We start from the raw sequence: 14,344 nt of genomic DNA, 5'->3' as shown, positions 1-14,344 counted from the left end.
TTATTGGCAATAATGATACCAATTTACATTTATCTAGTGCTTTTCAGTTTTTAAGCACATTGTCACATACCACTTCATTTAATAGGATAGCAACAATACATTTACACCTTCCATTTTATTTGTACTATGGACCTTTTAGAGCAATAGTTCTCAAAGTGTAATTGCTGGGTACCTCAGGATCCTTCCAAGAGGGTCCTTGAGGTTAAAGCTAGTCTCTTAACACCAGGACGTTATCTGACTTTCCCCAGCATGTTGACATTTGCATTGATGGTGCAACGCCATGGTGGGAAAAACAAATGATACCTTAGCATGGACCACAGGGCAGTGCTAATGTAGTCTTTGTATTCACAGCCATGCATTTAAGGCTATCAGTGAAACTGTTTCATAAAGCAGTTAAAATTATTCATCTTATTAAAATTCAACCCTTGAGTATAAATCTCAATAGAGTATATGAAGAACTGGGAAGTATACATAAAGCACTTCTGATACCTATAGCACAGTACAGTTTTCTCAAGGAAAGGAATTTTGTGCAACTCAGTTGAGCTGAACTAGGACTTTTAAGAACAAGTGACAAACTATGGTTAGTCAGACTTGAGTATTTGGCAGACATTTTCTTGAAAATGAACAAAGTGAGTCTGTTGTTTCTAGGAAAACAACTGACAATATTTGTTGCCAATTATAAAATTCACGGTTTAAAGTGAAAATTAGGATTGTGGAAATACTGTATCTGCCACTATAAGCTTGACAGCTCCTAAATCCTTAAAGACTTTTAGAGACATTGGTGGTGATATTAACAAATGTGGTCTTTCTATACTGTATTAGAATGTGTCAGTGAGATTGGTAGTGATTTTAACAAATGTGATCTTTTTATACTGTATTAGAATGTGTCAAAATCTGGAAGATTACAGAACTTAGTGAACCTTTATTTTCCAAATGATCAGTGTATGATATTCCATTCAAAGTACAAGAAAGACCAATGGATTTTAATGTAATAGAACACAAAAAGTTCATTAATTTGGTTTCAGATCTCACATTTTAAGTAACTTGTTGAGTTTTGGATAGTATCAAAAGAGAATATCCAAAATTATCTTTAGACTATTAAAAAATCTGTATTATCTGTATAAAGCTGGATTTTTGTATACACTACAACCAAAATATATTGTAACAGATTGAATACAGAAGCAGATATGAGAATCCAGCTCTATTAAGCCAGACATTAAAGAGATTAGAAAATACAAGCAATTTGTCACTATTCTTACTAAATTTTTTAAAAATAAATAGGTATTTTTAAAATGTTTCAATTTTAATTTCTAGGTAAACATGGATGGGTATAGCCCATACAAAAAAAAAGCTCTTTTAGGTACTAATTTTGCTAGTAGAAAGTGGTATTAAGACCAAAGTGAGAGTCACTGTGAAGTTATTTTCTTCGTACTCATTCGGGATAATAAATAGGCTTAGAGAATTAAAGAAGCTTGCTGCAAGGCTATAACAGAAGGTTAAGTGGTCCAATCTAATCCAAATACAGGTCTGTGGACTCTAAAACCCATGGTAAACATTACATCATGCAATGTGCCATCTTTCTTTTGACTCAGCAAGGTTCACCTGGTTATTGGTATTAGTAGTTCTGCTTATTAACTTTTACTTTTGGTCGTATGGCTAATTAAGTGAAGGGGAAAACCAGATGTTGTTTCATACAGTTTGTCCTTAAAGAATTTCACTGCTAGTAAAATATATACTTTTTCCTCTTAAGTGCTTAAAATACAATTTTTCAAATAGCATTGTTTATTTGCAGTCAAAAAAATTTAAAACAATTATGAATGACCAATTTTAGAAACTCACTTAATAAAAACTGAATAGGCAAACTTACGTTGGCTGGAGGTTGATGGAGACCAGTTTCCAAGCTCTGATTTCTGACTGCTGTCATCTAATTATAGGAGTAATAAAGACTATCAATTTATGGTTCATAATTTAAGTATTTCCAACAGAGAAAGAAAACACAAATTCCACCAAGAGAATATAAGGCAGAAATCAGCCAGAAATAGAAGAAAAAGTAGAAGATCTAAGTGCCCATTAGACTGACAGCTCCTTGAGACTTAAAGAGTTATTTCTTTCATAATTATTCACAGCATGCCATGGGGTCTAGTATAAAGCATACTCTTAATACATTTGTTTTGTGAGAAAGCCTTAAAGTATTTGACCCAAATTATTTGATGGAACTAGTGAAACTTACGGCACAAAGTTAAGAGAAGAAAATAAGCACAACTAAAAGAAAAGAAAACATGTTATACCATCGGAAAAACTGCCATATATTGAACTCTTGCTTGGTGATGATGCTGTAAGAGGGAAAAAAGGACAAAATATGGATTATGGATTACTGAGCTACCTGGATAAGGGGTTTTAAGGTAAAATGCAATGTTAATCCTATTCTCTACCTCAGACTGATACAAATATTTATTCTGGTGCCTCTGATCATTTCAAATATCAGTAATATTTTTTTAATTATATTAAAAACTCTTCACCATTTCTATTAATAGACAATTCTGTTTTATTTAGGTTTGTGGTTAAACCACAGATTTCAAAAATAATTTTCTCTCATGACTCCACCAAATCTCTATTTCTATCATTATTCTAGCAAACAAAAACTATCCTAACTCTTTACTTTTCCCCTCCATCCTTCTTGGCATGACCACAGATTTTAACATAAAAGAAAGAAGAAACTGAAGGACAGGGTTCAGAAGGTGGAGAGGCTGAATTACTAATTCGTATGACCTACTTTTACCAATACTGCCATGTATTATTTGCCTGGAGTTTTATAACTTATGTATCTATAAATGACCTTCCTGGTGTTTAGCAAGAGCTTTCATTTGAGAAACACTAGACTAAACTAGAGGTGTAAAATTAGCACTGCTAAGATATAAAAATAGTCTTATTTTTGGTCATATGATAAAAAAAACCTCAAATGAAACAAAATGACATCAACCTTCATTCTAAAGGCATACTGTTTTACAATTACTGGTTTAGCCTAAGAAATTACATTATTTAGAAACTTCTAAGTTAGGTCACCAAAGTTAACAAGTATATTACTAAAACAAACAAATTCCATCAAGTGATGTTTATCTTGAATACTTTATTCTATGGTGCAAAGATCAAATGAAATAATATATGATATTATAATAATACATAACTATAATAATATAAAACTATAATACTGTAATTATTAAAATTAAATTATTATAAAACTAAAAATACTGTAAATTATAAAAAGATCAAATGAGGTAATTTTTTATGTAACACCTAACTACAATATATAACTATAATAATACATACTATACTTATCATGTAACATTAGTTATAGTTATTATGTAACAAATGTAATATTTACATAACTCAGAAAACATTTTAAATTTTAAAATTAAATTAAGAAAATAATCCCATTTACAATAGTATCAAAAAGAATAAGATATTTAGGAATAAACTTAACCAAGGAGGTGAAAGACTTGTACACTGAAAACTATAAAACACCAATAAAAAATTAAAGCAGACACAACTAAATGGAAAGATACCCGCGTTTGTGGATTGGAGAATTAATATTCTTATAATGTCTATACTACCCAAAGCCATCTACAGATTCAGTACAATCCCGATCAAAACTCCAATGGCAAAACTCCAGAAATAGAAAACAATCCTAAAATGTGTATGGAAACACAGATTCCATAAGATTCCAAACAGTCAAAGAAATTTTGAATAAGAAGAACAAAGCTGGAGGCATCACACTTACTGACTTCAAAATACTTTATAAAGCTAGAGTAATCAAAACAGTATGGTACTGGCATAAAAACAGACATAGAGACCAACGGAAGAGAAGAGAGTTCAGAAATAAATCCATGCAGATATGGTCAGCTGATCCCTAACAAGGGTACCAAGAAAAAACAATGGGGAAAGGACAGTATCCTGAATAAATGGTGCTGGGAAAACTGGATATCCACAAGCAAAAGAATGAAATTGGACTCATACCATATACAAAAAATCAAAATGGATTAAAGACTTAAGCATAAGAACCAAAAGTATAGGGGGTGCCTTGATGGCTCAGTTGAGGAGCGTGTGACAATTGATTTTGGGGTCATGAGTTCGAGCCCCATGCTGGGTGTGGAGATTGCTTAAATAAATAAAACAAAACAAACAAACAAAAAAGAAAACCCAAACGATAAAACTCCCAGATGAAAACACAGGGAAAAAGCTTCCTGATACTGGTCTTGGCAATGATTTCTCGTATATGACACCAAAAACACAGGCAACAAAAGCAAAAACAGACCATGGGATTACAGCACACTTAAAAAACATGATGAGCTACATGATCAAAATCATAGTAAGATTCACCTCACACCTGTTAAGATGGCTATTATCCAAAAAACCAGAGCAAGTTATGTACAGAGGATATAGAGAAAAGGGAACCCCTGTACACTGTAGGGAGGAATTTAAACTGCGATAGCCACTATGGAAAGGAGTATGAAGGCTCCTCAGAAACTGAAGAATGAAACTACCATATGATCCAGCAATCCCACTTTTGGATATATACCCAAAGGAAATGAAATTAGGATCTTGAAGAGATATCCGTGTGCCCATGTTCACTGCAGTAATATTCACAATAGCCAAGACATGGAAGCAACCTAAATGTCTGGTGATGGACGAATGGATAAAAAAATGTGGCATACACAGTTAATCCTTGAAAAAATATAGGTTTGAACTGTGAAGGTCCACTTACATGTGGTTTTTTTTTTTTTAAGATTTTATTGATTTATTTGAAAGAGAGAGACAGCAACAGAGAGCACAAGCAGGGAGGAGAGGGAGAAGCAGGCTCCCTGCTGAGTAGGGAGCCCAATGTGGGGCTCGATCCCAGGACCCTGGGATCATGACCTGAGCCCAAGGCGACGCTTAACTGACTGAGCCACCCAGGCGCCCCTATATGTGGATTTTTAAAAATAAATACATTGGAAAATTTTTTAAGATTTGCAACAATTTGAAAAACCTCATAGTCGAATTGCATAGCCTAGAAATATTTTAAAATATTAAGAAAAAGTTAGGGATTTCATGAATGCATAAAATATATATAGATACTATTTTATCATTTGCTACCATAAAATACACACAAACTACAAAAAGTTAAAATTTATCAGAATTTACGCATACAGACTGAACATGGTGCCATTCGCAGCTGAAAGAAACGTAAACAAACATAAAGATGCAGTATTAAATAATAACTGCATAGAATTAACAGTAGTATATACATGCCATAGTTGTTACAGAAAGAGCCATCAAACCCAAAACAATAAATTCCTGGAGAAAACTGTGTCCAGATGTGTATGACCTCACAGGATTTACAAAACAGCCAATCAAAGAAATCATGAAAGAGATCATGATTATGGCAAAAAAGGTAGGGGATGAAGGGTTTCAAGATATGGATCTTAGATTTCAAGATATACTAAAAAGCTGTAGTAATCAAAACAGTATGGTACTGACACAAAAACACACATATAGCCCAGAAATAAACTCATGATTATATAGTCATTCTTCGACAAAGGAGGCAAGAATATGCAACGGGAAAAAGTCTCTTCAACAAACAGCGTTGGGGAAACTGGACAGCTACATGCAAAAGAATAAAACTGGACCACTTTCTCATACCATATACAAAAATAAGTTCAAAATGAATTAAGGACCTAAATATAAGAGCTGACACCATAAAAATCCTAAGAAAGAGCACAGGCAGTAACGTCTCTGACATTGGCCGTAGCAACATTTTTTTCTAGATAGGTCTCCTGAGGCAAGGGAAACAAAAGCAAAAATAAATTATTGGGACTCCACCAAAATAAAAAGCTTCTGCACAGCAAAGGAAATCATCAACCTACAGAATAAGGGAAAATATTTGTAAATGACATATTTGATAAAGGATTAGTATCCAAAACAGAGAAAGAACTTCTACAACTCAACACACACAAAAACAAATAATCCAACTAAAAATGGGAGACATGAACTAGATATTTCTATAAAGAAGACACACAGATGGTAAACAGACACATGAAAAGATGCTCAGTATCACTCATCATTAAGAAAATGCAAAGCAAAACCACAATGAGGTATTACCTCACACCTGTCAGAATGGTGAAAATAAAAAACACAAGAAGCAAGTGTTGGCACAGATGTGGAGAAAAATAATCCTCACTGAACTGATGGTAGGAATGCAAACCGATGCAGCCACTGTGGAAAACAGTATGGAGGTTCCTCCAAAAATTAAAAATAGAACTACCCTATGATCCAGTAATTCCACTATTGGGTATTTACCCAAAGAATATGAAAACACAAATTTGAAAAGATACACGTACCGCTATGTTTACTGCAGCGTTATTTACAATAGCCAAATTATGGAAGCAATCTAAGTGTCCATTGATAGATGAATGGATAAAGAAGATGTGGTATATATGTGTGTGTGTGTGTTTGTGTGTAAAAGAATGAAATCTTGCCATCTGCACAACATGGATGAATCTAGAGGGTGCAATGCTAAGTGAAATAAATAAGTCAGTCGGAGAAAGACAAATACCATATGACTTCACTCATATGTGGAATTTAACAAAGAAAGCAAACAAAGAAAAAAGGACAAACAAAAAACCAGACTCTTAAATACAGAGAACAAACTGATGGTTACCAAAGGGGAGGTTGGTGGGGGTATGGGTGAAATAGGTGAAGGGGATTAAGAGCACACTTACTGTGATAAGCTCTGAGTAACTGCTGAGTCACTATACTGTACATGTGAAACTAATATCACACTGTATTTTAATTATACTGGAATTAAAAAAAAAAGATAACGAATCTTAGAGAAACTTAAGAGCAAATAGACACAGCAGAGGAATTAAAAGACCATGACTTGATGGAGATGAGTGCTCCCACACTGAGGAAGAAGGCAGAAGACCTAGAAGAAGTGCCAGAAAACAAACCGACATTAGACAATTTGGCAGAAGGGTTCCAATTATTCAAGACTGCCTTCTACTTCTTTTACGACATGGACCCTTTTATGATAGAGGCACTAAAACTAAAGGAAATGGTGGAAGAAAGTTGGTACCATATAGACACATTTTTCGAGACATGAGAAGGCAACAAAGTCAGACAGAAATTACGTATTTTGGAATGTGCCTGCCTCCCCTTCCACATTCTCCACCTTTTCAGCCTCTGCCACCCTTAAGACAGCAAGACCAACTCTCCATCTTCCTCCTCAGCCTACTCAATACAAAGAAGATGAGGTTGAAGACCTTTATGATGATGCACTTCCACCTAATGAACAGTAAATAACCATCATGCTGTACAGTTAATGAGCTTATCTGCTGGATGTGTATGAGTGTCTTTGTGTGAAAATCTAATTAACTGTACGGCAAGAACTGTAGACGTTTTTGTGTCATCATCTTCTCCTAAGTCCTCACTGTGTAGAACACTGTGTACAAGACTTGTATGGAAGAGGATAGCCTACCCTTACATAGGCATGAGATGAGTGATACTTAATATAAAATTAATAATGTCAGTTTTCTTACTGTTTCATTACTTTGCTTTCAGGGAAATAGGATACTGTATACCTCTCTCTCTAGTAACTGGAGAAACTGCCTATTGGCCTATCTTCACAGGTAAAAATTTTTTTTTAAGTAACAATGTTTCCAATACTGTATTATGAATATGACTGTAATACTGTATGCTATAGAAATTTTATAATGATCTATTTATTAGTGTATAGGTTAGGCTACTATGAAGCAATCAATTATACTAGGCTACCATAAAACAACCATAATGCCACTTCTTCATTGTCAATTTATGAATCATTATACCTGTAAATAAATACAAATTTCTTTTTCATATTATCTTCTCATTTTTAATGGTTGCTGTCAATAACACATATAAAATCTACAATGTTTTGCATCACGTAAGACAACAGAGTTGTAGTTCTGACAGACAATTCATTTTATGAGGAATCTAAAATAGTCAAATTCACAGAAGCGGAGAGTAGAATGGTGGTTGCTGGGGGCGGGGAAGGGTAAATGAGGAGGTATTAAAGGGTACAAAGTTTCGGTTATAGAAGATGAGTAAGTCCTAGAAATCTACTGTAAAGCATAGTACCTAGAGTTAACAATACTGTACTGTATATTTAAAAATTTGCCAAGAGGGAAGATCTTATGTTAAGTGCTCTTATCATACACACACATAATAATAAATGAAGAGGGTGGGAGGAAATTTTTGGAGGTGATATGCTTATGGCATAGTTTCCCAGATAGTCATGTTTCCCAGATGTATACTTATCTCCAAGCACATTGAGTTGTATACATTAAATGCATGCCAACCATACTTTGATAAAATGACTAAAAAAGTTATTATATGAGGATGGCAAGTAGAGGAGCCTGCAGTGAAAGAGCATGTGAAACATAATACAATTGTCTTAGAAAAAAAAATCCATCAAGATAATGTTTATCTTGAATATTTTACTCCACGGTTGCAAAGTTCAAATGAGATAATATATAAAAATTCTGTTAAGTGCTCTTCTATGATGATTTTAATGAGGAAGGATAGCTAAATAAGTTATTATATAACATGTAGTATTTATAAAATTCACAAAACACAAACTTAGCACGGTATCTACTGCTCAGGCAGAGCATTCTCTAAGATAATCTCTATCCCTCTTATTAAAAATATTATTAGAAATAGAGACAGAAATTCCTTAAAAACACAAACAAAAGATAAAACTCAAGATTTTCCAGTTTGAAGACTATGATAACAATCAATCACTCTATAAAAGTCAAGAGCAGAGGGCATGAATCTTTCAGAGTAGTTATTATTGATTATTACACAATATATTGTTAACAATAAACACTAGTAATTTTTCATTTGTTATTTAGACTTAAACTAATTAGAATAACTTAATTATAGGCACTATTGTCTCTACTTTAAAGGTAAGAAAATTGAGGTTCACAAAGGTTAAGTAGCTTTACCAAGATCACTCAATTACTAAGTAGAAGAGGTTGGGACTGGAGCTCTAACTCCAAACTCTTTTTCGTGTCTCTGCACTACTTTTAGAGATAGGTTCCAAAGCACATATATTGATGAAGCACTGACTCAGAAGTCTGACCTCTCCATAGAAACTCTTCCCTATTCTCACTGTTTTATCACCTGGGAAACAGGAAAAATAAAGACAGTGGTACCATCTTCCCCTAAAGGTTAGGACACAGGCAGAAACCCAAACTGGGACCTGTCTACCCAGGAAACTGGTGCTAACACGGGATAACAATAAGGATCTAAAATTCCACGTTCTTGAACACCTAAATCTAAATATTAATTTTTTCTCACTAAAGCAGGCAGAAATGTAAACTTAATGAAATATGAAATTCAGAATGCTAAGCAACCAATTTTTTTAAATGGTCTTGGATTGAAAAGGAATCTGTAAGGCTGTATGACAATCACTGCAGTCTTCCACTTTTATTGAAAATATTTTCTTCATGTTCACTGTTCTTATCTTAAAGTCCTCATGTGGTTAAAGGTCTAAAAAATTCTGTTATCTGCACCTTACTGCACAAACTTCTGGTATATAATTTCTATATGACTCTCAAAACTATATATGGTAGATGGCTATTAATCAGTATACCCATTGTTTAAGCCATAATAAGTGCACTAAGTTAAGACAAAGTAGGGATGCAAAAAGATAAAGTACTAAGACTTAGCTATCAATTTAGCAACTAAAAAGATCTACTTCTACATTCCAATCAGATCTTTAATGTAATTATTTTCCCTTCTGCATTACATTTGCACAGTGTCTTATCAGAGGGAATAAAAATTATACAAACATTTTTTGGTAACAATGTGTACTACACTTCACTTACTTGGGAGAAATGTATCTGCTATAAATTACCCAGAATATATAGTTAAGAGTCAAGAAACAGCATAACAAGTCCCAGAGATTTACATAGTGTATATACTTAAACTCATCCATTTTTACTTCTAAGAGTATATATCTCAGATCTATAAAGTAAGTTTTAATTTTTTTTTTTTTTTTTTTTTAGAGAAAGAGAGAGAGGGAGGGAGAGAGAGGGGGCGGGGAGGAGCAGAGGGAGAGAGAGAAGCAGGCTCCATACCCAGCATGGAGCCTGACGTGGGGCTTGATCTCATAACCCTGAGATCATGACCTGAGCCAAACAGTCAGACCCTTAACAAGCCACTTAGGTGCCCCACAGGTTTTAATTTTTGATACTTGCTATAAACATAACCCTAGTAAGCTAAATAATGAATATTTGCCTTCCTAATTATAATAGGTCAGAAAGAGCAAACTGCAAGAAGAAATGGTTTTCTGATAGCAAGGCACATACAATAATAAGGAATGACAGTCAACAATAAAGCAAGGACAGAATGTTATTTCAGTTTTAGACAGCTGAAGAACTCACATGTGGGATAAAACTTGACTGGTGGGAAAGAATGAACTGTGACCATGGAAAAACAAAGCCACAGAGGTTCGTTTACCACAAGGTAATCTTGTCCTATTACAGTTCGTCATTTCCTTTTCTTTTCTTTTTTTGTTAAGATTTTATTTTTAAGTAATCTCTACATCCAACATGGGGCTTTATCTCACAACCCCGAGATCAAGAGTCACACACTCCACCGACTGAGCCAGCCAGGAGCCCCCCTACAGTTTGTCATTTCTTGAGCAAGAGATATGTGATGGGGATTTTTACATTATCTAAATAAAAGTAAGGGAGTACCTAATGACTTTGAGATTTATTGTGGTTAGATGAATAAAGAAGGGATAAAACGTTAAGGGTGAGTTAGTATTTTTTTTTAGCATAGTCAAGATTTAATGTGGACACAACTACAGAAATTATGACAGACACTGAATTCAAAGCATGATTATTTCATCACATCTATCTATGGTATTTCTCAAATTCTGTGACATTTAATCCACCCTAAACCTAAACATGAATATACTACTTGTAGGTTTCAACCTTTATTACTTCATATAATGGGCAGGCAGAGTTGCTCTAAGTGGTTATTTAAATAAAAGTAAACAAAGTCCGCTACAAATAAAAAACAGGTGCTGTCAAGAGAGTAGAATTTCATGATCATGTACAGACTGGACTGCTGCTAGATAGAGCTGACAATTTTTTAAGTCTAGACCCATCATCCGCAGGCTTTCTCACACCACTATTTACACTTTACATCCAGACCATCTCCTGCTCCTCCAAGCAGATGGAAATAACTAGTAATCATAGCTGTTCTTTATTAATGAAATTACAGTCAAAATGCCTATCTGAAGAACTAAATATTTTTGTATGTTGAACAATAAAGAAAAACAGCAAATAAACTTAAAATTACTTCAATAGGTAGAGATTTATCAACTTACTTTGCATCCTAGCCCTTATTCTTGTGGTTTGTTCAAGCCATTCCTGAGGTTTTTTTTGATATCCCGAGCCTGAAGCAAATACATATATCAAAATATCATTTCACATACTTTGAAAATGTATACCATACAAATTTACAAGGTAAATTTATCAGAAAGGCAAGACAAATTTGGGGAGGAAAACAACAAAAGCAACAGGTTCAGAAGTAAAAGATAATGTTAAAGGATCATTCCATGAAGGATGAACCACTTACAGCAAAATAGGCAGCAAATAAATATATAATCATCTAATAGACAAAACTATGTACAAGTCCTTTGTTCTGGTCTGAGAATGACTGAACTCAATAATACTTGAACTTGATTTCAATATTAGGAAGAAAAAGTTAACCATTTATTCTTTTTTTTTTAAAAGATTTTATTTATTCACTTGAAACACAGAGATAACAGAGAGAGAGAGAGAAGAGAGAGAGCATGAGCAGGGAGAGAGGCAGAGGGAGAAGCAGGCTCCCTGCTGAGCCAGGAGCCTGACGCGGGCCTTGATCCCAGGACCCTGGGATCACAACCTGAGCCGAAGGCAGACATCCAACCATCTGAGCCACCCAGGCGCCCAACCATTTATTCTTGTAAGTAAGTTACTTTAGGTAAAATAGTCCTAAACACATTTCCACATCACAGAATAATTACACATTTGGTACCAATGTGTGGTGAGATTAAAAGGCAAAGAGGGTAAAATAACTTGAAACCCTATTCAAATCCAAATTTGACAAAGTCAGAATTACTTGACTGATAAAAGAACAGACAACCAACCACTTACTTAGCACAGAAGGTTGCTTATCAAGAGTTATGAAGTCTCGACCTAAAACACAAAACAAAGATAAGGTCATACAATACTTGGAAATAAGAACAGTGAAGATATTCCATAGATATTCTACTTGTATAATATGGATACTATAAACCAAAAAAATCCCCACAAAAATCAAACCCTTCTTTCATCAGTCCCAAACATGCAATATATCCATTTTTTCCCTTTTCTAAACTTCCAAAGTATTCAAGAATTGGATAATAATAAGTCAACTTTAGGATCAATACCATCAAAATAATGGCTGCATGTACTGAATGCTTACCAGGTATGAAGTATAATTTTACTTAATTCTCAAACTTTATGTGGTTGATATACCATTATCCCTATTTACAAATCAGGACACTGAAACTGAAACTGATCATTTCCCCAAGATTACATATCTAGAGGTAGTAGGGCTGAGATATAAACCCAGGCAGTCCATATATGTTAATATATAGTATGTTAGCAATGTGAGCATTACAAAGTAGTTATGAAGAGAAAGATGCTATTTTTTGTTTTGGGATGGTATCTAACAACTGTAAAATGATATAATGGGACGATTAGAAATGATATTTCAAACAATTATAACAAAGTAAATTTCCAAATCTGCCCTAAAGAAATGAGTTATTTCTACCCATTGTTACAAGTGTCACTAAATTTTTCTATTTTCTTCTGTATACAAATGCAATATATGCTAGCTGTAAAAGAAATAAAACATTCTAGAAACGTGTAACTTAAAAATTCATAAGTATTTATTAAGTGCCTACTATGTGCAGGAATACCATGGTGAATTAGACTTATGAATATTCTTTTAGATTTGTTTTCAGTCTATACCAACAAAATACTTAAAAAAAATAGACACATGCTTTTTAAAATGTCTTTCATCATTGATTTTAAGAAGTACTTTTTTTAATTAACAAGTCAGGAAACGACAGATGTTGGCGGGGATGTGGAGAAAGGGGAACTCTCCTACACTGTTGGTGGGAATGCAAGCTGGTGCAACCCCTCTGGAAAACAGTAAGGAGGTTCCTCAAACAGTTGAAAATAGAGCTACCATATGATCCAGGAATTGCACTACTGGGTATTTACCCCAAAGATACAAATGTAGGGATCCGAAGGGGTACGTGCACCCCAATGTTTATAGCAGCAATGTCCACAATAGCCAAACTGTGGAAAGAGCCAAGATGTCCATTGACAGATGAATGGATAAAGAAGATGTGGTAAATATACACAATGGAATATTATGCAGCCATCAAAAGGAATGAGATCTTGCCATTTGCAAGGACGTGGATAGAACTGGAGGGTGTTATGCTGAGTGAAATAAGTCAATCAGAGAAAGACATGTATCTTATGACCTCACTGATATGAGGACTTCTTAATCTCAGGAAACAAACTGAGTGTTGCTGGAGTGGTGGGGGGTGGGAGGGAAGGGGTGGCTGGGTGATAGACACTGGGGAGGGTATGTGCTATGGTGAGTGCTGTGAATTGTGCAAGACTGTTGAATCACAGATCTGTACTTCTGAAACAAATAATGCAACATATGTTAAGAAAAAAGAAAAAGAAGATAGCAGGAGAGGAAGAATGAAGGGGAGTAAGTTGGAGGGGGAGAGGAACCATTAGAGACGATGGACTCTGAAAAACAAACTGAGCGTTCTAGAGGGGAGGAGGGTGGGGGGATGGGTTAGCCTGGTGATGGGTATTAAAGAGGGCACATTCTGCGTGGAGCACTGGGTGTTATGCACAAACAATGAATCATGGAACACTATATCAAGAACTAATGATGTAATGTATGGTGATTAACATAACAATAAAAAATTAAAAACAAAGAAGTACTTTATTTTTATTTTTTAAAGATTTTATTTATTTATTTGACAGAGAGAGACACAGTGAGAGAGGGAACACAAGCAGGAGGAGTGGGAGAGGGAGAAGCAGGCTTCCCGCCGAGCAGGGAGCCCAATGCGGGGCTCAATCCCAGGACCCTGGGATCATGACCTGAGCCGAAGGCACACTTAACGACTGAGCCTCCCAGGCACCTCTACAAGTACTTTTTTTTTTTAAGATTTATTTATTTATTTGAGAGCGTGTGTACATGT

At 34.7% G+C, this 14,344-nt stretch overlaps 1 protein-coding gene across 2 annotated transcripts in view; it reads right to left on the bottom strand.

Annotated features, from left to right (window-relative positions):
- TOR1AIP1 (torsin 1A interacting protein 1) overlaps positions 1-14,344 on the bottom strand; it is a 40,011-nt gene that overhangs the window by 3,028 nt on the left and 22,639 nt on the right. Inside the window, exons 8-11 of one of the 2 annotated variants that reach the window (XM_027612709.2) lie at positions 12,225-12,266; positions 11,414-11,482; positions 2,289-2,333; positions 1,868-1,924 (exon numbers count right to left, since the gene is read on the bottom strand). In XM_027612709.2, coding sequence (XP_027468510.2) covers positions 1,868-1,924; positions 2,289-2,333; positions 11,414-11,482; positions 12,225-12,266 — 213 coding nt within the window. The remainder of the gene's footprint in view (positions 1-1,867; positions 1,925-2,288; positions 2,334-11,413; positions 11,483-12,224; positions 12,267-14,344) is intronic. The other variant, XM_027612710.2, reaches the window with a different exon arrangement.

The sequence above is a fragment of the Zalophus californianus genome, chromosome 10, assembly GCF_009762305.2.
Source record: "Zalophus californianus isolate mZalCal1 chromosome 10, mZalCal1.pri.v2, whole genome shotgun sequence".
In the NCBI taxonomy this organism is placed as follows: Eukaryota; Metazoa; Chordata; class Mammalia; order Carnivora; family Otariidae; genus Zalophus; species Zalophus californianus.
The sequence above is the reverse complement of the archived record's forward strand: the minus strand, read 5'-3'. Positions and strand labels throughout refer to the sequence as shown.